General features: G+C 44.8%; 1 protein-coding gene across 3 annotated transcripts in view; it reads left to right on the forward strand.

Annotated features, from left to right (window-relative positions):
- SPESP1 (sperm equatorial segment protein 1) overlaps positions 1–27947 on the forward strand; it is a 113971-nt gene that overhangs the window by 12444 nt on the left and 73580 nt on the right. Inside the window, exons 2-3 of one of the 3 annotated variants that reach the window (XR_008628455.1) lie at positions 8428–8549; positions 8707–9632. Coding sequence is in view for 1 of the 3 variants with exons in the window: in XM_055125360.1 (XP_054981335.1) it covers positions 8540–8549 (10 nt within the window). In the remaining 2 variants the exon portion in view is untranslated. Of the gene's footprint in view, positions 1–8427; positions 8550–8706; positions 9633–27947 lie in introns of those variants that run through there. The other 2 variants (XR_008628456.1, XM_055125360.1) reach the window with 2 other exon arrangements.

Raw genomic sequence — 27947 nt, forward strand, 5'->3', positions numbered from 1 at the left:
TCACAACAAAAAATACTTGACAAAAAATAAGGCCTAGAAGAAGAAAGGAACATACTGGAAGAAATGGAAACCAAAAAGCAAATAAGCAACCTCAATTTAATTATTCTGTAGTTAGAGTAAATGTATCACTGTATCACTGTCATCCCGTTGTTCATCAGTTTACTCAAGCGAGTGCCAGTAATGCCTCCATTCGTCCCAGCCCTGAGATTTTAGTAGCCTCTCCTTACTCATCTTTCCCAATGATTGGAGGCTCTTTCAGGGTCAGGGAAATGATACCTGTTATTGTTACTGTTTTTGGCATATCAAAAATATGGCATATGTTTTTGGCATATGCCACGGGGAGCTTGCCGGGCTCTGCCGTGCAGGCAGGATAATCTTGGTAGCTTGCCGGACTCTCTGAGAGGCATATATATTTATTTCCCTCTATGATGATGTGTCTCAGAGTAAATATAAAGAAATAAAATTACTGATTCAAAACTTAAATTGTTTAGAAGATTCCTTTAAAATATCAAGTAATATGTTCCTTCTTAGAGCATATCAAAATATGAAAATACAAATTTTAGTATGAAAGGAGGATCAAATATGTCAATTGAACAACTAGTCAAAGAAGGAATATATAACTAAAATAATACTAGAGCAAGTAATATTTTTTATTGAGCCACAATGAGATAGTTACAAGCTTTCATGTTTGAGTTTCAGTTACACAATAGTTGAACACCCATCCCTCCACCAGTGCACATTTTCCACCACCAATGTCCCCAGTATACCCTTCCCTTCCCAGTCCTCACCCTACCTTTGTGGCAGACAATTTCCCCCATACTCTCTCTCTACTTTGGGGCATTATGGTTTGCAATATCCTGAGAGACTATCACATTTTGTCCTTTATCTACTTTCAGCACACATCTTCCATCCTGAATGATCCCTCCAACCATCACTGACTTAGTGATCCCTTCTCTATTCCAGCTGCCTTCTCCTCCAGCTCATGAGGCAGGCTTCCAACTGTGGAGCAATATTCCTGGCCCTTATGTCTACTGTTCTTGGGTGTCAGTCTCATATTATGTTATTTTATATTCCACAAATGAGTGCAGTCCTCCTTCAAAAAAAATCAAAAATGAGTGCAGTCCTCCTATGTCTGTCCCTCTCTTTCTGATTCATTTCACTTAGCATGATACTCTCCATGACCATCCACTTATAAGCAAATTTCATGACTTCATCTTTCCTAACAGCTGCATACTATTCTATTGTGTAGATGTACCAAAGTTTCTTTAACCAGTTGTCTGTCCTCAGGCACTTGGGTTGTTTCCAGATTCTGGCTATTGTGAACGTGCTGTAATGAACATATAGGTGCATGTGTCATTTCTACTGTGTTTTTTTGCACCCTTGGGATATATTCCCAGAAGTGATATTACAGGGTCATATGGAAGCTCAATTTCTAGTGTTTTAAAGAATGCCCATATTATTTTCCAAAAAGGCTGGACCAGTCGGCATTCCCACCAACAATGAAAGAGAGTCCCTTTCTCCCCACATTCGTGCCAGCCCTGGTCTTGTTCTTTTTGTTTCTTTTCTTTTTTTATTTTTTTACTTTTTTGGGGTCACACCTGGTGATGCACAGGGGCTACTCCTGGCTATGCACTCAGGAATTACTCCTGGCGGTGCTCAGGAGACCATATGAGATGCTGGGAATCGAACCCGGGTCGGTCACGTGCAAGGCAAACGCCCTACCCGCTGTGCTATCGCTCCAGCCCCTGTTCTTGTTCTTTTTGATATGTGCCAGTCTCTGTGGTGTGAGATGATGTCTCCTTGTTGTTTTGATTTAGAGCGAGTAATATTATGGGGCAGGGGGGAGAGGGTAGGGCCATACATGGCAATGCTCAGGAGTTACTCATGGCTCTGCACTCAGGGAGTGAGTAATATTAAGGCAAGAAGCTGTTACCTGAAATCGGAGGTAAAGAGATTGTACCAGGTGCAAGGCATGCAACCAAGCTGGGTTCAATCCTTTCCGCCACATATGACCCCTGACATGGGCCTGGGGTCATCCCTGAGCACAGAGGCAGGAGTCAGCCCTGAGCATAGTAGCTGTCCTCTCCCACCAAGAAAAGAAGCTGTTATCTGAAATAAAGAAAGAAGTTCCATGCTGAGAGCACAGTAAACTCAGCAATGCTCAGTTTCTATGTGCTCAGGTGAGGGAGATGACTCCAGGGCTAGAACTCCTGCTTCACCTACAAGAGACCCAAGTTAGACCCCATGCATCAGGTGATCCCTGAGCACTCCCAGGAAGAACACCTCCCCCCACCCAAGCACGGAGCTGTGCATAGCCCCCTGAGTATGGCCAAGAAAAAAAAAAAAGGAAAAAAACCCAAATGTTTATTGCTCTAAGAACATTTAGGAATTGGAGCCAGAGAGACAGTAGAGAAGGCAAAGCACTTTCTTTGCATGCATCAACCCAGGTTGGATACCAAGCACTGTCAGGAGTGATTCTTGAGTGCAGAGGCAAGAGTAAGCCCTGAGCACTGCTGGTGTGACCCAAAAAAGCAAAGAACAGAAAAAGAAGTTCGATGAACTAAAAAATTCGTAAAGCGGCAACTGCCTATAAAATAACAGAAACATCCACAGCCTTACGTGATTTCAGCAAAGTGTTTCCAGTAACGTATGGGTCATTCTGAAAATAGAGTATCTATGAAACACTACAGCCAATTTTCCCTAATTGGCATTTATAAAATTTGACACCCAAAATGTGCAAATACACATGCTTTTCAAATGCACTTGTCGTTGTTAGCAAGTAAAATGCAACCGCAGTTCATAAAGCAAGTTTCAACCAATGTTCAAGGTTTAAAATAACAGTGTTAGGGCCAGAGAGATACAGCGGGGAAGGCAGTTGCTTTGCACACAGCTGACCCAGATTCATCCCATCCCCCGCACTACATATAGTCTCCGAGGCCTGCCAGGAGTGGTCCTGAAGTGTAGGGTGAGAGCCCTTGAGCAATGCCAGGGGTGCCCAACCACCACCCAAACCCCAACCAAACAAGCAAACAAACAAAAAAACCCAACCAGTGTGATTATTTCTGACCACAATAGCATTATATTACTACACACTGACAAAACTATAATTTTTTTCATTTGAGGCCCAATAATTGAGAACAGCACCCATGAGAGGGTAACAGCACCACATCCCCCACTAGAGTGCCCACCTTCAACCGCCATTGTCTCAGCAGCCCTCCAAATAATAATGTTATTCATTTATTTATTTTGGTTTTTGGGTCATACCCGGCTATGCTCAGGGCTTATTCCTGGCTCTGAGTCAGTGATCACTCCTGGCACGGGTCCGGGGGACCATATGGGGTGCTGGGAATTGAATCCAGGTTGGCCGTCTGCAGGGCAAGTGCCCTACATGCTCTAATATTATTCTAGCTCCCTAAACTACAATTTGAAAATATCAAAGTATTTAGAAATAAGTGGAAAAGTTATTTCTAAAAATCCACAAGTCAAAGTAATTTTAATTAGAATGATCAAATATAAGGAAAATACGACCTACGAAAACTTGTAAGATCCTGCTAAACCAGCACGTAGAATTAAATGTATATTCTAAGTGTACATATTAGAAAGGAAGAATGCCACGAATCAGTAACTAAACTCTCAGAACAAAAAGTTAGAACAAGAACTTCAAAGAAATACAAAGCAGGAGACTGACACGTGAATCTCAGACCCCAGCAGCTCGCTGTAGGGATGGCGCCAGACCATGCACCAGGCTGACTTCACCGGGGCAAGCTCCCTGTGGTGTATTTGATATGCCAAAAACAGTAACAATAAGTCTCACAATGGAGACGTTACTGGTGCCCGCTAGAGCAAATCGATGAACAACGGGATGACAGTGCTACAGTGCAGTGCACAATATATACATTTTATATAATATTTATATGATGTTATATAAAAGAATACTTTTTATAGAATATTATGTATACATATATGTATCCAGGAATCCAATCATCACAGATTCCTGTAATCCAGGAATACAGGACGTCAAAAGAACACCTGGCCGCCCACCTGCAAGATGGTCAGACTTCTTCATCAAGACCCTGAATGAACGGTTTGATGCTCTTCGTATTCCTGGAGCTAGCAGATTACATTGGGCTACACTAGCATGTGACAGGGACGAATGGAGACGTTACTGGTGCCCGCTCAAGCAAATCAATGAGCAATGGGATGACAAGTGATACAAGTGATACATATATGTATATAATACAAAGTATAAATCATTATCATAAAATTTAGCAAAGATGGGACTGGAGTGATAATACAGCAGGCAGGGCATGTATGCAACTTGCCTTGCATGCAACTGACCTGGTTCTATCACCTGCACCTCGTATGGTCCACTGAGCCCCACCAGGAATGATCCTTGAGTGAGGAACCAGGAGTGAACCCTGAGAACCGCCAGGTGTGGCCCAACCCCACCCTTCCAAAAAAAAAAAGAGGCATTTGCAAAAAATGAAAAAAAAATAATATTCGTGGAATGGAAAACTTGATATTAGTAAGAGGCTCACTTATCCCGGTTTGGCCTCTAGCTTCAACCTAAGCCTAATCAAAATCCCAAGCAACAATTTTTGTAGCTAATCATCAAGCAGATTCTTAAATGCATGGGGAAACCCAAAGAATTTCACAAAAACACTCTTGGAAAAATGAGAACAAATGTGGCCCAACTGTACAGCACAGGGTGGGGCCCGAGAGACGGTGCTGCAGGGAAGGCACTTTCCTTGCATGCAGCTGACCCAGATTCAATCCCTAATACACCATAGAGTCCTCTGAGCAGTGCCTGGAGTAATTCCTGAGTGCAGAGCCAAGAGTCAGTCCTGAGTACAGCTGGGTGTGGCCCAAAAACTCAAACCAAAACAATATAACAGAAAACAACAGTATAGCACTAGCATGTATGAGGCCTTGATTTCAGTCCCTGCCACAAAGAAACAACTGAAAGATGGAAGACTTATGCCCCCTGATTAGAATACTACAGAAATCAACTACAGTGGGAATATTGGTATCTTAGCAGGCAACAGATAAACGGAAAATACAACAGAAAATACAGACACAAATCCACACATAATGACAGACGAAATAGACAAGCTCATTCATGAAGAAACAAAAAAATTTTTTTTCACTAAAATGTGTTCAGAGGCTGAAGAGAGAGGAGACAGGAGGAAGACACTTCCCGCCTGCAGTGGACCCCAGTTTGAATCCTCGGTACCACCTGAGCATCACCAGCAGGGACCCCTAAGTGCTGAGCTAGGAATAAGACTTGAGCACTGCAAAGAGTGGCCCAGATTCCCTTTCTACCCAAAATAAGACTGTCCACATGGGCTGGGAATGTGACTACTGGTAAAGCCGTGTGTGCATGTGTGAGGTCCTGGGTTCAATGGTACAATACAGATATAGATTTAGATATCTACATGGAAGAAGTGATCCTGGCCTTTGTCGATGCATACTCAAAATTAAAAAGGAAACACAAAATACTATCTTCATGGAGTTGGGGAAAAACAAATATTTAAGATGGAACATTAAAGAGAAATGACTAGGGTTAGAGTGGTAGTACAGCAGGCAGGGTGCTCGCATTACACATGGCTGAGCAGAGTACCATCTGTGGCCGCAAAAAAGGTTCCCCAAACCCCACAGGAGTGATCCCTGCAGGCAGAGCCAGGAGTAAGCCCTGAGCATCACCGACTGTAATCTCTCTTCCCCAATAAAAACAGCCTAAAACTAGTCAAAAGATTTAAGTCTCATACGTTTAACTTTTTTTTTTTTTGCTTTCTTTTTGCTTCTGGGGTCACACCCGGCAATGCACAGGGTTTTACTCCTGGCTCTACACTCAGGAATTACTCCTGGTGGTGCTCAGGGGACCATATGGGATGCTGGGAACTGAACCCGAGTCGGCCACGTGCAAGACAAACGCCCTACCTGCTGTGCTATCACTCCAGCCCCTAAAATTTTCTGATTATCAATATCACTAAGGGAAAAGATGTCACTGAGTGGTTGACGACAGTCCCAAGATGCAAATTTGAAAGAAATAAGATCCTAAAGAACCTCTTACAAGTCATTAAAGAAAAGGAAAACAACTTTATGAAAGGGCAAAAATCTCAAATAGTTGCTTGACAAAAATAAAGATTAAAAGGAAAGGCTGGGGGTGTAAGTCAGCAGCGGAGTGTTGCCTTGCATGCATAAGGCCCCAGGCAGAGGACTGGGGGTGGAGGGCTAAAATGATCACAGAGATGACCCAAAGGTCTGGAGTCCTGGGTTTGATCCCCAGCACCGCATGGGCCCCCACACACTACAGAAGTAAACCCCACCCCCCACCCACAAGAAAGATACATAAATGGCAAATAAACACATGTAAGAATTTTTGCATGAGTGATCTTCAGAGACTTGCAAATCATACACGTAATAACATACCGTGCAATACTCTTCAGAACAAATATGAAAGGACTAATGCTTATTCCGCACCCCTTCTCTCTTCCGTCTTTCCTTCCCTCCCAAGCCCTTCTCAAATGATTCCACCCAGAACCTATTGTGAGGATCAGAATAAGGTGGGTGAAGATTTTGGGACGGGGGCAGCCATAATAGGTCAGAACAGTGAGTGGATCAGAATTGGAGTAGAGGGAAGGGATGTCATGTTAGGAATAGCAGGGGAGAGGCTGGCGCTCACCCGGAGGGTGGCCAGGAAGGAAAGGCCAGGGAGCAGCAGTAAGCAGAATCCAGAGCTCAAGTGGGACATTTGGAGTCTGAGCTGACATGTGCGTGCGCAGACGTGTGTGTGTGTGTGAGCATGTATGTTGCATGTGTGCGTGTGAGTGTATGTGTGTGTGACCCTGTGTGCAGAGCCAGAGCCTCAGTGAGTAATCAGAGACACACATGACTTGGGAAGCTGAGTGACCTGAGTGAGAGCGTCCTGGCAGAGGAGTGATGTGGGGTGAGCGCAGGGAGGAGGCTGCTATTCTGGGACGGGGTGACAGTAAACAGGGAGACCAGAAACCACCAAACTGACCAGGTAAGTCAGTGTCATGCCGGTAAGTACAGGTGTGGGGAAGGAGCAACAAATGCAAAAAGCAGAAAACTAGCGCCAACCTTGAGGGAAGTGGCGTGCGGGCACAGTCATTCATGTATCTCCAGACTCTCCTGAGAGCAGAGGGCAGCGTGCAGATAATACTGAACACGCTCAGTGTCTCGATCTTGGTTTCCAAATAGCATTCTTCATGGAAAGAAACAGACTGTTTCGGAGAAAGGACTGAATCCGGGCCTGGGCAGGAATTCATTATACTTCACTGAAGAAAACAAACAAGAATTAATAAGTGCACAAATTAAAATGTTGGAAAGCAAGAATTAGTTACCTGTTCTATTAGTACGTTCTCACAGAAGTATTCATTGCAAAGAGACTAGAGTGACTTCACAGAGCAAAAACCTTGTAGGTACCCCTGGATCAAATGATCAGAGTGACGGTAAAGGGGCAAATTAAAGCCACGTGCCTTCTGTGATAACCGTACCAAAGAAAGGTGACCCAAGAGGAATCATTAAGAAACATCAAATAAACCTGATTTGGGGGCTGAACTTCAATATAAATTGGCTTGGAAACATCAAAACTCCATAAAAGGAAATGTGAAAACAGTGCTCACCTAATGGGGAATAAAGAAACTTGGCAAAGAGGGGGCTGGGAAGAGCGTTTACAGGGCTAGAATGCATACCTCACTTCTGCAAGGCCTAGAGTTTGATCCTTGGCACCACATACTCCCCATCTGATACTCCTGCTACCTCACCAAAGCACCTTGTTCGCACAGTTGAGCCAAGTGTTGCTGAGAATGGCCCATATATTTTTGGAAACTGGACCTTCTGCTGAAGAGAATATTATTGGATGATCACTACATTTGAATAGTCTCTAAAGACTAAATTATTGTAACACATCAATGTTAGCTTCCTATTTTGCTGTTGTTTTAGGGTCAAACCCAGCAGTGTGCAGGGGTTATTGCTGGCTCTGCTCAGAAGTGAGCCCTGGTCAGCAACTAAATGGGATGTCAGGGATGGAATGAGGGCCAGCTGCATGCAAGGCAAGAGCCTTCACCCTGCACTATCTCCCTGATCCCTTTGCTTCCTACTTCTGATGGCTGTGTAAGAGAATATACTTAGTCATGGAGGAAAGAGGGGCTTTAGCTTGGTGATTTTCTCTGACAATGGAAAAGGAAAAACTGCTCTTCGTACTATACTTGGAACTTTTGTGAGTGTGCTAAAATATTTTGTAAAGCCATTAAAGTTATAATCCCAAAACCAAGTGATGAAAATTATAATCCCAAGGACCAAGTGGTGCTGAGGATGTGGAAAAGCCAGAGCATGCAGGATTGGTTAAGTGGCATAACCACTTTGAAAAATTATGTTTTTTTTACTTCTTTTGTTTTTTAGGGCCGCACTAGGAGATTCTGAGAGGATACTCCTGGCTCTGTGCTCAGGAATTACTCCCAGTGGTGCTCAGGGAGCCAGATGGACTGCTGGAGATTGAACCCAGGTTGGCCGTATGCAGGCAGGTGAGTTTGTCTCCACCAGCAAAATTGGGTCTGTTTCTCATAAAGTTATAGAAGAGAAAGAGAGCAATACACTGAAGAAATGCCTCCACACCCCACGCCACGCTTCCCCCTCTGGGGCACCCCGGGGGGGGGGGTGTCCCTCTGCCTGTCCCAACAGAGCCCCAGCAGCTGAAGGCCTCCAGAACCCAACTGCCGCCATGCTCACAGCTGATCTCCACAGGCTTGGGGTGAGCCTCATCCAGGAGTGAACCTGCTGAAAAACCCAGGTATGTGGCTTTTGTGACCGAAATCTCCAGGCTCTCTCGGAGTCAGGATGGGCGACCTCTCCCCATCTCCCTGTGCTTCCCCGAGCCTGCCAGTCACGCCCACAAACTGCCTCTGGTGCCATATAAGCTCATTAACGGCCATGATCCAGAGACTCACAAATAAATCTCGGAAGAGAAAGAGAGCAACACACCACGGAGATGCCTTTGCACCCCAAAGTCACCATCCAGTTAAAAATTTAACTCCAGCTGTATCATCCTATTTAAAATTTCGGAATTCCTGGAGGCCCGCATCTTTTACTCTGCCCCACTGTTGTACCAATAGTAGCACACCACATTTGATGGGATGTAATGTAGAAGGCAACCTCTTTTGTTATTATTATATATATATATATATATATATGTGTGTGTGTGTGTGTGTGTGTGTCTGTGTGTGTGTATATATATATAAAACCTGTAACAACATGTTAATAATCTCTTATACAAGGGCTTAATGACTCCTGGATGAGATAGGACACTCTTCACACATTTTTCTCTAAGGAGACTTTTTTTGGATTATCTTTAGCAGATTATTCATAACAATCAATACAAAATAACTTATTTACGTGCTTTGGGGGCAGGTTTGGTGGTGGTGGGAAAATTCTAAATAATGGGGTTGGGATGGTGTAATGGTGTTGGGATTGGTGTTGGAATATTGAATGTAATAAATTATTGTGAACAACTTTAAAAAATAAAATTAAATTAAAAATAAAGATATCTGATGGACTGTGGTGGTTGGATAGTCACACTGTGGTGGTACGGGGTGGTATCAGTGTGCCCCTAAACATACAGACATATAGAGTGGTATAAAGATTCTAAAGTTACACTGACCCAGTAATTCTCTGACTAGATGTGACTATTACTAGAATGTTCTCAGTAGATTTATTTGACATAGCCTCCCCAAAAAAGAAGTGAATGAATGGTATTTACCCATACAAGGGAGCAATAAATAAGAACAAACTGCTAACGTAGAAAACACTATGGATGAATCTCAAAAGAATTTTGCTGACTGAAAAGATGTGGTAACATGAAAGAGTTTGTTCTTCTGTTCCATTTATGTGAAAACTAAGACAAGTTAAATAAAACTACAGAGAGTGAAATCAAAATAGCTGTTGCTTTGTGGGAAATGGGGATTTACAAAAAAAGTGACAAGAGTAAATTTTCTGGATAAAGAAATTTTTGTATCTTGATTGGTTTTATGAACACATATTTTTCAAAATTCACCAATATGTATGGTTAAAGTTGATGCACATTTATTATTCATAGTACCAAAAAAAAACTAAATTAAAAATATCAGCAGCAAATATCTCTGGGGTTAAGACCCTTTCAGTTTATACATTATGCATTTCTGGAGTATACAAACTATTTCCTCAAACATATTTGAATTGTTAATATATTTGGGAACTAAAAATATAAGTACATGTAAGAAGGATTTTTTTTTTTTTTTTTGCTTTTTGGGTCATACCCGGTGATGCACAGGGGACACTCCTGGCTCATGCACTCAGGAATTACTCCTAGCACTGCTCGGGGACCATATGAGATGCTGGGAATCGAACCCGGGTCGGCCATGTGCAAAGCAAATGCCCTACCCGCTGTGCTATCACTCCAGCCCCAAGGATTTTATTTTTGATTGTTTTGTTTTGGGGCCACACCCAGCTGTGCTCAGAACTTACTCTTGGCTCTGTGCTCAGGGAGGAATCCTGGTGGTCCTCTGGGACCAGAGGTCAGCTGGTGGTCAGCTGCCTGCAGAGCAAGTGGCACGGCACCTTGGACTCTCTCTCCAATCCCACAAATCTAGGATTTATGTCAACGGTGCACAAAGAATTATTTCTGGGGAAAATAAAGAAATAAAAAAAATTATTTCTGGGGAAATTAAGATTTTCCCTTCTAATTGATACCCCCCATGTGTTCAAGTACATTGTTAGTGTATAAAACTGAATCCTAAATTCAAATCGAGTCATAACAAATAAAAATAGAAGTAATAGTTGCCTGATTTCTGAATGGTAAATAAACTTTTTGTTTGAGCCAGGCAGGATGAAGTAAGCATTCCGTTTGCCATGTGGAATACTGATAGATAATAACAAACGAAATTAAATGAACCGGCATTTAAGGGACACATATGAAAACACTATCTGACAACTTTATAGGCGAAGCATGTGAATTCTAGAAAGGAAGGGAAAATAGAGGGAGGGAGGAAAAAAAAGATGAAGAAAAGGAGGAAAAAGGTGGCCAGAGAGAGCTCAGGGGCTGGGCGTCCACATGGGAGGCTAGGGGTTAGGGGCAGGGCACCCCCTCACCCCCACACCCTAGCACTGAGCTTACGTGGGGCCCCAGAGCTCAGCGGGGGTGGGCCCCAAACAGCCAAACCCCAGGATGACAGAGAGAGAGAGAGAGAGAGAGAGAGAGAGAGAGAGAGAGAGAGAGAGAGAGAGAGAGAGAGAGAGAGAGAGAGAGAGAGAGAGAGAGGAGCTGGGAATGAGGAGAGGCAGGCGTTAGGGGAGGGGGCCAGACCCCAGGAGAGAGGGAAGGGGAAGGGCAGAAGTGACTAATCCACAGGGGAAGAAACAGTGAAACCTCAAATTTCATCTATCAGATTCACAGAGGCGCTTGTTAGAGGGTGTTATTTTACATTATAGTATTTGATAACAAGCCAAATTCTTGCTACAGGGAATTGCTGTATTTCCGGAAACCAATAAAGCAAAGTGTTTATGTATCATATACACACATATTACATACATATATAGCATATATACAAAGTGTTTATGTATCATATACACACATAATACACACATATTACATACATATATAGCATATATACATATCTACACATTATATACATGTGCATGTATTATGTGTTTTATGTAAAGTATATGTATTGTCGTATCTATATATATATTGCGGTGCCAGGGGTAGAACCCTGAATCTCACACATGCAAAGCAATCCTCTACTTCTGAGAAACAGCCCCCCAGCCTCAAATATTTTTTTTTTGCGGGGGCCACACCCAGGAATGCTCAGGGATCCCTCCTGGCGGGTTCGGGGACCGCGAGGGATGCTGAGGACGGACCCAGGTACCGCGCTTGGCTCGGTGTCCCGCCTCCCCAGCCCCGCACTCCGAGTAATCTTGAATAACGTCTATTTCCCTTGAACCACAAAGATCGCTCCGAGTCCGTCTACAGGGAGCGATTCGGAACCCAGAACCGCTTTTCTTTAGGAGAACGGAGAGAAGGGGAGGGCGGAGCCTCCCTGAGTCGGGGCGGGGGCGGCGGGGGGCTCCTCAATAGGATCCCGGCGGGGGATTTTCCACAGTCGCTCTTTTCGGGGTTCTACCGAACAGCTAAAAATATCGCGAACGGACACGCCGCCGCGCCGGGCGAGTGCGCCAGACCCCGTCCCCGCGGTCCGCCGCGCCCCTCCCCGTCCGTCCGTGTCGGCCGGACGCTGGCGGGTGGGCGCGACGCCCCCGCCCCGGCCCCGCGCGCCCCCGCCGCCTTCCCGCGCCCGGCCGGCCGCGCGGCATGCCGGGAACTGTAGTTCCCCGGGCTCTGCATTGCGGACGCGCGGCGGGGCGCGGCGGCCCCCTCCGGCCGGGGGTGGAGGGCCCCCCCAGTGCGTGCGCCCCCCTTGCAAGTGCCGCGCCGCGCCCACGGCTCGGCTCGCCTCTGACATGTCACCGCGGAAATCGGGCTTTGGTTTTATTTTTAACCTTGGTGGCGTCCTCGGCTTGTTTTCCTAGGAATTTGCCGAACAAAACAGAGTTAAAAATAATTCTCGAGCAGTTGTGCAACCTTTGGTGAAAGTTTAAAACAGGACAGCATGCGAGAGCGAGTCACTCGAGGGGAAGGGGAGGCGGGCTCAGGGGCTGGAGACACGCTTTGCATGGGGGAGCTCCGGGGTAGAGGCCCCAGCACCGCACAGCCGCAGCCCCCCAGCCCCGGGGCCCCTCCACCCCCCGCACCCCTGGACCAGGGAAGCAAAGCGAAGTAAAACAAAGTAAAACACAAGTCACTTGAAAGCCCCTAGAGGGGTAGCAATACAAAACGGTGCAGCTGCTAGGGGAAAATCGGGAAGTTCTCACCAAGTGGAGTCACTCCATCACCCAGAGATTCCACTCCGAGGTGTGTAACCGAGAGAACAGAGACGTCCGTCTCCACAAAACCGCGCACTGATGTCCACCGCAGCGTTATTCTTCCCGGCCCAAAAAGGCCACGCATCCAGTTGTCACCATCTAACCAATAAACAAACCAACCTGGTGTGACTCTGTAAAGAAATTTCATTTGGCCATAAAAGGAAGTAAGTACTGATGCCTGCTCCAGTGATTGAGGCTTGAGAACTAGTAAGCTAATTAAAAGACAGGAAGGTCACCTGCTGTATGCTTTACGGCTTCTATGGCTTTTTTGTTTTGTTTTGTTTTGCTTTTTGGGTCACACCCGGCAATGCACAGGGGTTACTCCTGGCTCTGCACTCAGGAATTACCCTTGGCGGTGCTCAGGGGACCATATGGGATGCTGGGAATCGAACCAGGGTTGACCGCGTGCAAGGCAAACGCCCTACCCGCTGTGCTAACACTCCAGATTACGGGTTCTATGAAGGACATCTCGGACGCTGAAATGGCCAGGCCAGGCAAATGTACAGGGACGGAGAAGTAGATGAGGCATTGCCAGGGCTGGGGGAACAGGGACAGGAGCGATTGCTAAAGGGTTTCTCTGTGGAACACTCAGATGGGGATGACGGTCGTGGGACTCCAGAAACACACTACGAACCCCTGGATTGTGCATTTAAAATTGTAACAAAGTAGACATTACATACATAACGTTTATGGCTCTGGAGGCTTCCCCAGGACTACTCTCTCCCTCTTGCACTACCAGAGTGATGGTTCAAGACCAAGGCCAAGGACTGGGTCTGCTTGGGCTCCGTGGTGCCAGGGGCTGCCTGGCCACCCCCGCCCAGCTCAGAGCCTCCAGGACTGCGCTTGGCCGTGCTTGGCCATGATCTAACCAGCTGCCTGCGAGACTGTGTGCTTTGACCCCTGTAATCTCTCTCTCTTAGGTGTATGTCCAGTGACAGTAAATTCATTTATACTGTTGTGCAACCACCCCAACCGCCAACCTCCAGAACTCATTTCTTTTTTGTTCAACCAAATCTCTGTATCCACTACACAGTCACACCCTGACCTGTCTTCACAAGGCCCTGACTACCTTCATCAACCTTCTGCTTCCCTCTCTCCCTCCTTCCCTATCTCTCTTCCTACCTTCCTTCCTTTGTCACACCCAGTGATTATCATGACTTTCTCCTGGCTCTGTGTTCAGGAATGACTCCTGGTGTTTCTCGAGGGACCATATGTGATGTTGGGGATTGAACCCAGGTTGGCTACCATACGTGGCAAGTTCCCGCCCTCACTATATTGTAGCTCTGGCCACACTAACTCTGTATCTCTGAGTTGACTCCAGGTAGCTCACGTAAGCGGGCTTCTACTGAACTATCTTTGGGTGACTGGTTTCTTACCTTCCTTAGGATAGTATCCCCTGGGTTCATCTGAGCTAGAGCAAGTGTCAGAACCATTTTCCACTGTAAGGCCAGCTAATATTTCAATGTATGTGTGTCATTAGAAATTTAGGTTGCTCCGAGGGTACAAAAAAGCACAGTAGAAATGACATATGCACCTGTATGTTCAACGCAGCACTATCCACAATAGCCAGAATCTGGAAACAATCTAAGTGCCCGAGAACAGATGACCAATTAAAGAAGCTTTGGTATATCTACACAGTGGAATACTATGCAGCTGTTAAGAAAGATGAAGTCATGAAATTTGCTTATAAGTGGATGGTTATTGAGAGTATTATACTAAGTGAAATGAGTCAGAAAGAGAGGGACCTACATAGAAGGACTGCACTCATTTGTGAAATATAAAATAACATAATATGAGATGAGCACCCAAAACCAGTAGACACAAGAGCCAGGAATATTGCTCCATAGTTAAAAGCCTGTCTCATGAGCTGGAGGTGTACAGCTGGAATAAAGAAGGGATCACTAGTTCAATGATAGTTGGAGGAATCATTCGGGATGGGAGATGTGTGCTGAAAGTAGATAAAGACCAAACATGACAATCTCTCAGTATCTGTATTGCAGACCATAATATCCAAAAGTAGAGAGAGAGTATGGGGGAAATTGTCTGCCATGGAGGCAGAAGGAGGGTTGGAAAGTAGGGGTATACTGGGGACATTGGTGGTGGGGAATGTGCACTGGTAGAGGGATGGGGTTTGATCATTGTATGATTGAACTCAACCATGAAAGCTTGTAACTGTATCTCATGGTGATTCAATAATGAAAATGTTTTTAGAAATCTGAGTTGCTGCTACCTTTTGGCGTTTGTGAATAGTGTTGTGAACACTACAATGTTCAAATATGGAGCTTCTCTCAGCTTGGTACTGCTGAGTGAAGTTAGTCAGAGGGAGAGAGACCGACACAGGATGGTCTCTCCGTGCTGGTGTAAGGAAGGCAATGGGGGAGCAGCAAATGCCCAAAGTCCATGGGAACGAAGAACAAGAGAACTGGGGGGCCTGGGAGGAGGGCAGGGAGGGGGTAATGACTACAGTGTAGGAAAGCATTCAACCACGAGGAGGAGGTGATGCTGAAAATGGGTTAAATATTCTGTATGAAACCCCATCAGCATCAGTACAGTAATCCACCAGATTTCCAGATTACAGTAATCCACCAGATTACACATCAAGCAGACCGGTCTGCTTCTATGAGAGGCATGAGCACTGGTGGGTGGGAGGCAGTGGGGTGGGGGCCTTGGTGGAGGACCATGGACACTGGTGAAGGCCTGGTGCTGAAACCCAAGGAAGAATTTCAATGTGATTTCAATTAATTTCAATGTGACTTAATTTAAAAAAAAAAAGAAAACAATGTTCGGGTATCTTTTTTCAGATTACAATTTCAGTAATTTCAGGAATATGAGTGGAATTGCTGAATTTTATGGAAAGTTTCATTTTTTGAGGAACCCCATACAGTCTTTCATAATGATGGGCACCATTTTAAATTTTTTATTTAAGAAAAAATTTAAAGACTGGGCTGGAGCGAAAGCACAGCAGGTAGGGCGTTTGTGTTGCACACGACCGACCCGGGTTCAATTTTCAGCATTCTATATGGTCCCCTGAGCACCGCCAGGAGTAATTCCTGAGTGCAGAGCCAGGAGTAATCCCTGTGCATCACCGAGTGGGATGCTCTCCCCCCCCCAAAAAAAAAAGAATTAAAGATAGCATTTTCCGAGTCATTCACAGCTGGGTTCCAGGCAGACAGTGTTGCTGCACAGTCCCACCACCAACATGCCTTCACCTGGGTCCCCAGGCCTCCCTCCTTGACAGACACATTTTTAAGGTTGTTTTCTGTAGTTTGGGTCTCATGCTTTCCGTGTTGTGGACTCTGTGGTTTGGATGTGTAGCTACACCACCCACCCCTCCACACCTCTGATGTTGTGGTGGTACCTTTTCTACATTCCCAGCAGTAACGTACAGGGCTAAGATCTCCCCACATCTTTGCCTACACTTATTTTATTTATTTATTTATTTAAAAAAATTTTTATTAGTGAATCACCATGAGGTACAGTTACAGATTTACATACTGTTATGCTTGTGTTTCAGTCATACAATGCGCGAGTACCCATCCCTCCACCAGTGCCCATTCTCCACCACCAATGATCCCGGTATCCCTCCCACCCCCTCCCACCGCACCCCGCCTCTGTAGCAGGGTATTCCCTTTTTTTCTCTCTCTCCATTTGGGTGTTGTGGTTTGCAATAGAGGCATTGAGTGACTTTCACTTATTTTAATATTTATTCATTTGTTTTTGCTTTGGAGGTCACACATGGAAGTGCTCTGTGCTTTGTGCTCAGGGGTCACACCTGGTGATGGCGAGGAGGCCAGGTATAGTGCCAGGGATCATCCTGGCTGAACGTAAGGCAAGCACCTACTCCCCTGTACTATCCCCTGGGCCCTATATTTGTTAAAGATTTTTACAATGGCCATCTTATTGTGTGTAATAGTCTATATCTATTACATAGTATATATCAATAGTCTATATCTATTGACCCTCTGCCTTCACAAGCGGGAACACAATACTCTTCTTTGTTATTGGGCCACACTCCTGGCTCTGTGCTCAAGGATCATTCTTGGCTGTGCTTGGGGGAACATACAAAGTGCTGGGGATTGAACCCAGGCTCACCACTTGCAAGGCAAGCATTTATACTCACTCTTCTCTCTGTCTCTCTGTCTCTGTCTCTGTCTCTGTCTCTGTCTCTCTCTCTCTTTCTCTCTCGCCCTATTTATCAATTTTATTTTATTTTTGCAGGGCTGGGAATTCAGATGAGGGCTTCACACATGCAAGGCGAGTATTCCACCACTACACTGTATCCCGCACCTATTTCCCAATTTTAAAAACTGCTGAGAGGCCCTCAAAGGCTGAGCATGTCTAACATCCAGAGTTAGATTTCTACATTTTTGTCTTCGCTAAGGAAGGCCCATCCTGGGTCAGAAATAGATAGTGCATCTGGGATATTTCATTGTGTCAGAGGTCAAGGAAGTGTGCAAAGTATTATGGAGCTTGTCTAAGGGATATGTATGGCAACATCTGGGATAATTCAAGCATCGAAATAAAATAAGGACTGGGGGTCAGAGAAATTATGCAATGTGGGAGGATCTTGCCTTGCACCTAACTGACCTGGGTTCAATCCCCTGCACTGTATGTGGTGAGCAGAGCACCACCAGGAGTGATCCCTGAACATAGTTGGGTGTGCCTTCCCCCAAAAGCAAACCAAAAAACTCAAAACAAGAGAGGCTGTAAGAAGTTAATAAATATTGCATAAATAAAGGAATTCCTAGTAATAAAAAGAAGATAAAGAAGAAAAAACTCACTCTTTATTTTTAAGAGGGTAGCTAATAGAGATAAAGGGGAACTCAAGAATTTGAAAAACATTTTATAACTACTAGTGAAATCATTGGTTCAAGCAAGATATGGCAGTATCTAGTACCAACTCCTTAATGGTTATAGCCGTTAAGAGAACAATTTTCAGGAAGCCAAATTTTCACATGGAATCATTTCCCAGATTACTTGATAATTGCAAATGGAAATGTTTACCTTTGCACTGGGGAAATCTAGTAGTCGATCAATAAGCAAGTGATCAAATCCAGCATCAGGAATTATAGGAAAAGTCGATATATGGCCATCCCAGTATAAGGTGATGTTAAGAGTCCCACAACAGCTTTGAGTAAAGATGTTTTTACTCAAACATGTGACCTGAACATAATCTAGCGACTCTACATGTGATTCCCATTTGCCAAGAATCCAAGAGATAGTGAAACAAAGAGAACATTACAGAGTATTTTCTACAAGACAGTTGACCCGAAATCTTCCCAAAGTCAATGCCATGAAATAAGAAAAGAAAGAGAAGCAGCAGCCGTGAGACTGCAGTAGACAAAATGTTTCTGTGTGTGTTGGGAGGTAGGGGGCACGAGAGAGCTCAGCCCCTCTTCGTGAGAAGGCCCAGGTCTGGTCACCATCACTGTGGGCCTCCAGATACCACCAGGAGTGGCCCCGGAGCACAGAGCCAGGAGTGCCCCCAAACTAAAATACAAAATAATAATAATAAAAGAGAGCCACAAGAACAGGGGCTAAGGCACTTGCCTTGCATCCAGAAATACGTCCCATTTTGTTCCCCTGAACACTGCTCAGAGTGGCTTCAGAGCCCAGAACCAGGAATAGCCCGTGTCCATACCTGGTGAGATCCAACCCCCTGCTTCCCAGGGCCTCTCCCCAAATGAAAATAAAAACATAGTAAAAGATGCTGGAGATGGTTGTTAAGGCCTGTGTGACTTAAAGCTAAGTCATGTCAGACTCTGGCTTAATCCCCAGCACTGCAATGATAAGTAAACATATAAAAGATTCCAGAGAAACTTAGTTTAACAACAAAACACAAGACTGGATCAGTAAGGAACACATAGATTTTGTAAATTGACACTAAAGCAGTGCCATTTTAGCGATAATCTGAAGTGTATATTGTTAAAACTTTTTAATTAATGGACTTTTTATAACAACACTTCTTTGTCTTGCTCCATGAAAAAAAAAGTCACAATCACATACATAAATAGCTTCCCTGAAAGTAGATGATGTGGCTTGTGCTTCAATATCACTGTGTCACTGTCATCCCGTTGTTCATCGATTTGCTCGAGCGGGTGTCAGTGACATCTTCATTTGTCCCTGTTGTGTGCTAGTGTAGCCCAATGGTGTCTGCTTGTTCCAGGAACACAAAGAGCACATTGTTGTTACTGTTTTTGGCATATCAAATACGTCACGGGTAGCTTGCCAGACTCTGCCATGCAGAAAAAAAAAAAAAGTAAAAATAAAAATAAAGAGGTCTCATGGCTCCAGGAAAAATTGCGTTGCTCTCTTCCAGGAGCTTTGTTTTATAGTCTCTGGAACTTGACCGTTGGTGACATTACATGGCGCTGGGGGCAGTTTGTAGGTGTGCCAAGCTACTGAAAAACTGGGGATCTGGGTGGAGGAGGCCCAGTCCCAATCCAAGCAGGCTTAGACATCTCAGCCACAGGTCCTGCATACCTGGGTTCCTCTGTCAGTTCCTTCATGGGTGAGGCTCATCCAAGCGTGTGGAGAGTGCCTTGAGCATGGCTGTGGCTGGGTTCTGGAGGTTTACAGCTGCCAGGGCTCTGCTTGGGGCGGGGAGAGAAACTCAACCCGCCCACCTCTAAGGGGCCCCAGTGAAGACAGCCTGGCACAGGGGCAGGAGATTCTGTGCTTCAATATAGTTTTGTTATTTATCACTAAATTAATGATTCAGAGACCAGAGAAACAGTGCAGTGGGTATTGTGCTGACCTTGCATGTGGCCCACCCAGGCTCAGTTCCTGGTATTCCATACGGTCCCCTGAGCACTACCAGGAGTGATTCCTGAGTGCAGAGCCAGGAGCAACCCCTGAGAACTACCATCTGTGGCCCAAAACACAAACAAATAAATAAACAAAAATCATAGATTCAGCCTGGAAGAAAATAGAGATATGGAATAATTTTCCTTTCACTGGGCTTGCAAAACCTTTCTACCTGTTAATGTCTTTATCTTTAGCATAAGTCATGATGTAATGTGCTATTTCTATATAAAATAAAGCTCTTGATTGATTTTACTTTGATTTTTTTTTTTGTGGAAGGGTGCATCTGGCAGTGTTCAGAGGTGACTCCTAACTCAGTGCTCATGGGGTGCTCCTTGTGGTGCTGGGAAACCTGGCAGTCCTGGGCTCTCGAAGGCACAGTACACAAGCACTTCAGCCAAGTACCTGCAGGGCATGGCATCACAGTAACAAAGGTGGGGGGAGGAGAGTCTTTAAACCCAATGTCAACAAAATAGTCATTTAAATAAGTAAATCAGTCTAAGGTTTATCTATTGTTATTTGTTTGTTTTTTTGGTTCACACCCGCATTGCTCAGGGGTTAGTTCTGGTGTTGCTCAGGAATTACTCCTGCAGTACTTGGTGGGCCATACTAGGTGCTGGGCGTCAAAGCTCGCTTCGCTGGGTACAAGGCAAGCACCTTCCCCTCTGTACTCTCAGCCCAAGTCAATATAGGATTTTAAAGACTTTTTCAATCTATAATTGTACTATGTCTTTGAAATCCTGTTTATAGTTTACATTTTAAGCACATTTCAATTGGGACCAGCCACATTTTATATCCACAATAGGGGCTGATATGTTGAACAGTGCAGACCTAGACATTAAATGGATTTTTGTTTGTTTATTTGTTTGGGGGTCACATGCAGTGGTGCTCATGACTTACCCCTGACTCTGAACTCAGGGATCACTCCTGGCAGGGCTTGGAGGACCATGTGGGGTGCTGGGGATTGAAGCGTGCCAAGCAAGCTCCCTCCCCGCTAAACTGGGCTGGAGCCTCTAAATAAAATTGGTTTTAAGTGCTATTAGATGAGCACCAGCAAATACAGAATTTCAACAGTGAATTTTTTTTTAATAGATACTTTTGATTTGTGTTTGTGCTGGAATTGCTTTTTTTCAGGAATGAAATATAAGCTGAAAGATCTGTTTATCAAGTGATGAACAGATGAACATTTTGCAGTCAGGATACAAGAGCAGAGTTAAAGTGATGGGTGTGGAAAATTCAAGAAACTAAGCTCTTGCTTCACATGCAGGAGGCCTAGGCTCGACCTATTTGGGGAGTGGGGGATGTTGGGTCACACCCAGCGGTGCTCAGGGATTACTCCTGACTCTGTGCTTAGGGATCACTCCTGGAGGGGCTCAGAAATCGTATGGCTGTAGTGCCGGGGTTCTAATCTGGGTCAGCCACATGCAAGGCAAGCCCCTTACCTGCGGTACTATGGCTCAGGCCTCTTGACTTATTTTTATTCCAATATTGTTTTGATTACTAAAGCTCTGTTGTATAGATTGAAGCTGGAGATCCTGCTACCTCTGTTCTTTTTCCTTTGTCTCAGAGTAGCATTGGCTATTCAGGGCCTCTCGTAAATCTATCTCAATTTCAGTACCATTTCTTCTATTTCCTAAAAGAATGCTATTGGGGCTGGAGTGATAGCACAGCGGGTAGGGCACTTGTCTTGCATGCAGCCGACCCAGGTTTGATTCCCAGCATCCCATTTGGTCCCCTGAGTACCACCAGGGGTAATTCCTGAGTGCAGAGCCAGGAGTGACCCCTGTGTATCACTGGGTGTGACCCAAAAAGAAAAAAAAAAAGAATGCTACTGGGATTTTGATAGGGATTACTTTGAGTGTATACTTTGGGTTGGATGGTCATTTTACAATGCTAGCCTTTAACCCATGAACAAGGCTAGCTTCTGTTTCCATGACTCTTCTACTATGTGTTTTAACAGTAGGAGATGATCAGTGCTACGGTAACCATGCTACCTTACCTCAAACAAAGGGAAAAAACACAGGGACAGGTGAGTGCATGAAGAAAATGTGGCATTCAGATACAACTGAGTATTCAACTGTAAGATAAAAAGAAATCTTTCAGGGATAGATGTCTTTATTTTAGTTTTACCAAAAAAAGAAATATTCTTTTCATAACAACAAGGAAATGGAGGGGGTCGTGAAAATGAAACGAGTCAGAAGGAGAAAGACAAATATGGAATGGTCTCTCTATTATGTGAGAAGAAAAAGCCGCATTTTTCTCTTTGGGTCTAATTTTTTTTAATTTTATTTTTTTTATATTTCTTTCTTTCTCTTTCTTGGGTCTAATGTTTTAATAGTTCTCTAATCTATGCAGTTTTTCTCTTAGACTGACGACTCTGAAACTCAATAAATGTTTGCCTGGGCCCTGTTAATACTTATTAGCATGAGATTTCACACCTTAACTTAGGCAGGGGTTGAGCCCGTTGTCAGAGTGAAGTGAGAGACAAAACCAACTGAAAGTAAAGCCATGGACTTGGATGCCAAAGCTTGGGTGGCCAGAATGAAAGGGAGGAGAGCAGACTGCAGGGGACAGTCCAGAGGACATTGGGACTTGAGGGGACATTGGTCCTTGGATGGTGGCTGAGGTGTGGTGACATGTGCTTTGAATAGACGAAAAGTCACACCCCCTAAAACACAGTTATTGAAATGAATAGTACCTCAAGAAATACAAATGAAAATGCATATACAGTGGTGTAGGATAACATTGGTTTGTCCTTTCTGCCTTGCCACAAGGAGCTTAGGTTTACTAGGTTACTCCCACCACAGTGCTCCCACTCCTCTGTGTTTTCTTGTAACCTCTTTCTTTGTGCTCTGCTTCCCCAACAGTTGGTCAATCACCTTTATCTCCTAATCAGACTCTGTTCACTTGTAAATAATTGCTTTTCTCTTCTCCTTAAGTCCTTTGCATAGTCAATTCAGAGCAATGTCCTTTTTGTTTAGACACAGGAAGACAGTTAATACTATGCTTTTATAACTTGGGAGTTAATTGACTCAGAATGATATTCACTCCTGGGCAACTGTTCTCTTGACTTAAGTCTCAGTTGCCCTTACTTCCTAGCCCCCCAAAAGCAGGGTCCCAATGAGGGACTGGATGGACCCAGGGCAAGCTGTGAGCTACCCTGGCATCGAAATGGGCCAAGCCAAAGTGCCATAATACTTAACTATAAGTTAAGAGCATGGTCATGGACAAATTCTGTCATAATCCAAAAAGTAACAGCTGTTTTAGGATCCTGCTAGGGTTTGGAAAGATTAATCTGGCATGAGCACTGTAGTCTGAGATCTATAGCAAGATGTCCCCAGGAGAGTAACCTTACAAGCTTAATGTATCTCTTACTGTGTCCATACAAAAAAACTAATACTAAGAAGTAGAATTAAGATGTTAATTAAGATGTTAATTAAGTTACTGGACTAAGGAGAGGAGAATTTTGCCCTTGAGCAGAAAAAGGGCTTTCATATGTTGATTTTGCCACCAGGTGTGGTGGCTACCCCCAATGTGGGGAGTTGGAGAAATGAGAGAGAGACCAGGCAGCGACAGGGAGCACAGAGAGATGAGCGGGAGAGACAGAAGGAAAGGGGAATGAGGGGCAGCATGAGACTAGAATGAGGGGCTCGGTGAGACCAGAACAAGGCATGTGTGGGGAATGGAATAAACAGCAACTGATCATCAACCAGGCTCGCCCTCATTTCCTCCTTCGTCTGCCCCTGGCATTGGCCATCCCGGGTGGGGGAGCGGCCTGAGACCATCCAACACAGGTGGCGAGAGAACGCAGGTGGCCAGAGAGGAAGCCTGGGGCTCCCAGGCCGCCTGGAGATCAGACACAGTAGTATTCTCAGGTTTCTGGGTACAAAATCTACACATGGAGATCAGGAGTTCCAGGGCCCTTCTTCTGATTTGTTTGCAGATGCCTGGGAATTCTCTGCATTAGACCATCAAGTGATTTGGTTGTAAACGCAACTTTATTTCTACCTCTCCCCTTCGGAAGCTTTTCATTTAATTTTCTTGTCTTACTGCTCTGGCTAGGAAATCCAGTATTGGTGAGTGAGTGGGGAGAACAGACATGAATTTTGACCCTGACCTTGAAGATTTTATGTACAAGCTTTTAATTGGCTTGAGACGTTTTCTTCTACTCATAGTTTGGGAAGAGTTTTTTTTTTTGTTTGCTTTTGTTTTTTTTGTTTGTTTGTTTTGGGTGTAGTGTTGGCACTTCTGGTTTTGCTGGGGGGGGGTGGGGAGGGGGGAGGGCGAGGAGGTATTCCTGGTCTTGCTCAGGAGTGACCCCTGGTGATGGTCGGGGGCAAGGTGATATGCCAGAGGCTGTAGTCAGCAGCATACAAGGCAAGACCTTAACCGCTCTCTAACCCCTTGTTTGTGTTTTTCATAATAAATGGGTGTTGAATTTTGTCAAATACTATTTACTGTGGACTGTAGCGATAGCACAGCGGGTAGGGCATTTGCCTTGTACACGGCCGACCTGGATTCGATTCCTCCTTCCCTCTCCGAGACCCCAACAAGCTGCTCAGAGTGTCCCACCCACACAGCAGAGCCTGGCAAGCTACCCGTGGTGTATTCACTATGCCAAAAACAGTGAAATGGAGACGTTACTGGTGCCCGCTCAAGCAAATCGTCTCTCACAATGGAGACGTTACTGGTGCCCGCTCAAGCAAATCGATGAACAACGGGACTACAGTGCTACAGTGCTACTATTTACTGCATTGATCAATGAGATCATGTGGTTTTTCTCTGTTCTTCAAGTTAATAAAGACATCGATGTTAATGCGTTGCACTGATTTTTTTTTTTTGGTTTTATTTTTGTTTTTTTTTTAAATTTTGGCCCACACCCAGTTCTGTTTGGGTGCTTACTCTTGGGTCTCCACTGAGGGCTCACTCCTGGCTGTGCTGTGGGATCATAAGGGGTGCTGGGGATTGAATTCAGGTTGGCCACATGGAAGGCAAGTGCCCTACCCACTGTATTATCTCTCTAGCCCAAGGTACACGGATTTTTAGATATTGAATTTCTGGAATAAAATCCTCTAGATCATAATATCTATTATTTTTCTAGATGTTTCTGAATTTGAATTGTTAATTTTTTTTTTTTTTTTGCCTTTTGGATCACACCCGGCAATGCACAGGGGTTACTCCTGGCTCTGCACTCAGGAATTAGCCCTGGCGGTGCTCAGGGGACCATATGGGATGCTGGGAATCGAACCCGGGTCGGCCATGTGCAAGGCAAACGCCCTACCCACTGTACTATCGCTCCAGCCCTGAATTGTTAATGTTTTTAAAGGATTTATATTTTTATATTCATGATCTGATCTGGCATTTAATTTTTTCATATTATTTTATTTTCTTGGTCTGGTTTTGTTATTGAGGCAATACTAATCTCATAAAAATGAATTGAGAAGTATTCTTTACTCTTCTATTTTCTGAAAGAGATTATGTGGGATTGGTATTAATTCTTTTAAACATTTGGTAGAATCATGCATTGGAACTATCTGTGCCTGGAGATTTATTTGTCAGACTTCCAAAAACTATGAATTCAATTTATCTAATAGTTATAGACATATTTAAATGACCTGTTCTACTCTGGATGAATTTTGATAATGGTCTTTTTTTAATGGATGGGTCCATTTCATCTAAATGATCAAATTTATTAATTCAGAGCAGTCAAATGTATTCATGTTCATTATATTCCCTTATTGTTCTTTTAATATTTATAGGAGCTGTGGTCACAGCCCTGATATTAGTAATTTGTGCCTTCTCTCAATTTTTTCTTTATCAGTTCCCTAAGACAAATGTTTGTCAAATTATCTTTCCAGAGAGTCAGCTTTTGTTTTCTTTATTGTGTCTATTCCTATTTTGTTGCCTTTTTTCTTTTGTATTTTTCAGAGGGGGGGGTCCCTCCCTCGCAGTGTGAGTGGGCGGGGGGTGGGGGGCTACACCTGCTTCTTGACCAACCTGGCCGTGGTTCAGGGTGAGGACCCAAGGCTGAGGTGCAGCTCTGGCCCTGTGGTGCTGGGGTCACCTTGGACACCTAGTGATGCTGGGGGCCTGTAAGGACGTGCCCAGTATGTGGGGTACCAGGTGGGGCTGCCCAGGATCAAACCAAAATGTGTCCTAACCACTCTCTATCTCCTTGGTTCTCTTTTTCTTGCTTTGGGGGCGGGGGTTATTTTTGTTGTTGTTCTTTTTTTACTTTCTTAAAGTTGAGGGCTTACACTATTGACTGGAGACCATTTCTCTGTGAAAGCATAAGCGTTTAGTGCTACACACTTGCCTCTCCGCTCTGCCTTGGCTATATCTCACAAACTTTTTTTTTTTTTAAATTAGTGAGTCACAGTGAGGGTACAGTTACAGATTCACACATTTTGTGCTTGTTTTTCCCTCATGCAGTGTTCGGGAGCTCATCCCTCCACCAGTGTCCATTTTCCACCACCGATGAACCCAGTATCCCTCCCACCCCCTAATCCCATCCCCCCCACCCCACCCCGCCTCTGTGGCAGGGTATTCCAATTTGTTCTCTCTCTCTCTCCTTTTGGGTGTTGCGGTCTGCAATAGGGGTGTTGAGTGGCCATCATGTTCGGTCACTAGTCACTAGTGGTCACTAGTCCACCAGTAATGCTCGAGCGGGCACCAGTAATGTCTCCATTGTGAGACTTGTTGTTACTGTTTCTGGCATATCGAATACACCATGGGTAGCTTGCCAGGCTCTGCTGTGCGGGCGGGATACTCTCGGTATCTTGCTGGGCTCTCCGAGAGGGACGGAGGAATAGAACCCGGGTTGGCTGTGTGCAAGGCAAACGCTGTGTTATTGCTCCAGTCCTTTAATAAGCTATATTTTCATTTTCATTCAGTCCATTCCATTCAAAAGAATTCCCGTGAGACATTCTATTTGACCTATGGACTATTTTAAAATCAGTGGCTTCATTTCCACATCCTTGGAAATTTTTCTCTTATTTATTTTTGACTCTAGTTGAATTCCTTTGTGACGAAAGAGCACGCAGTGGGGACTGGAGACAGCTGAAGGGGCCGAGCATGTGCTGTGCATGCAGGAGGCCTGGGTTTGATTCCCAGGACTGCATGGTCTCCTGAGCACTGCCGGGAGTGGATCCCTAAGTACCCCTGAGCACCAGTGGGTGTGTGAATGAACAACCAAAACCAACCAATAAGAGCACATTGAATGATTTCAGTCTTATAAAACTTTGTTAGGGGCTGGAGCGATAGTACAGCGGGTAGGCATTTTTGCCTTGCACATGGCTGACCCGGTTCGATTCCCAGCATCCCATATGGTACCCCGAGCACTGCTAGGAATAATTCCTGAGTGCAAAGCCAGGAGTAACCCTGTGCATCTTTGGGTGTGACCCAAAAAGAAAAAAAAAATTGTTAATGGGTGGAGGAGATAGCTTAAAGGGCTGGAACAAATGCTCTGCATGCAGGGGCGTGGTTTGATTTCGCTGTGCATGCATAGTTCCCTGAGCACTCATCTGGGAGTCCTTCCAGATAGTCCTTCACCCCTGGTTTTCTCAATGTTTGTTTGTTTTATGGTGTATTCTTGGGGGCTGAGGCACATTGGGCCACCCCCAGCAATGCTCAGGGCCTGTTTCTGACTCTGCGCTCAGGAGCGGCCCCTGCAGGGCTCTCGGTCACGTATGCGATGCCTTGGTTGGAACCAGGGTTTGGCTGCCCACCCCGGAAGCCAGGACAGTGTCTTCCCTCCTGTGTTCTCGCTCCGGCCCGGACTGTATTCCACGTGCTGAGTGTCGAACAGGCTGAGAAGAGAGTTTCTTCTGTTGCTGAATGGAGGGTTGTGGAAAAGTCAACGCGACCCTGTTCTCTGAGTTTGCTGGTTTTCTGTGCACCAATACATCCCTGATGGAAAAGGGGTGTTGACGCCTTCAGCTGTCATTAGAGGTTGTGCTTCCTCTCAGCTCAGCTTTTGCTTTTTAAATTTTGAAGCTCTCTGGTTGGGTGTGCACAGTTTCTTTGTGAATAGGCCACTACACCATTATGTAGCATTTGCTTGGCCCCTGGCAAAATTCTTTGCTGTGAAATGTGCTTAGTCTGATACAAGTACTGCCACTCTTACTTTCTTCAAATTGATTTATTTGGTGGGGCGAATGAGTTGT

Source organism: Sorex araneus, chromosome 2 (assembly GCF_027595985.1).
Source record: "Sorex araneus isolate mSorAra2 chromosome 2, mSorAra2.pri, whole genome shotgun sequence".
NCBI lineage: Eukaryota > Metazoa > Chordata > Mammalia > Eulipotyphla > Soricidae > Sorex > Sorex araneus.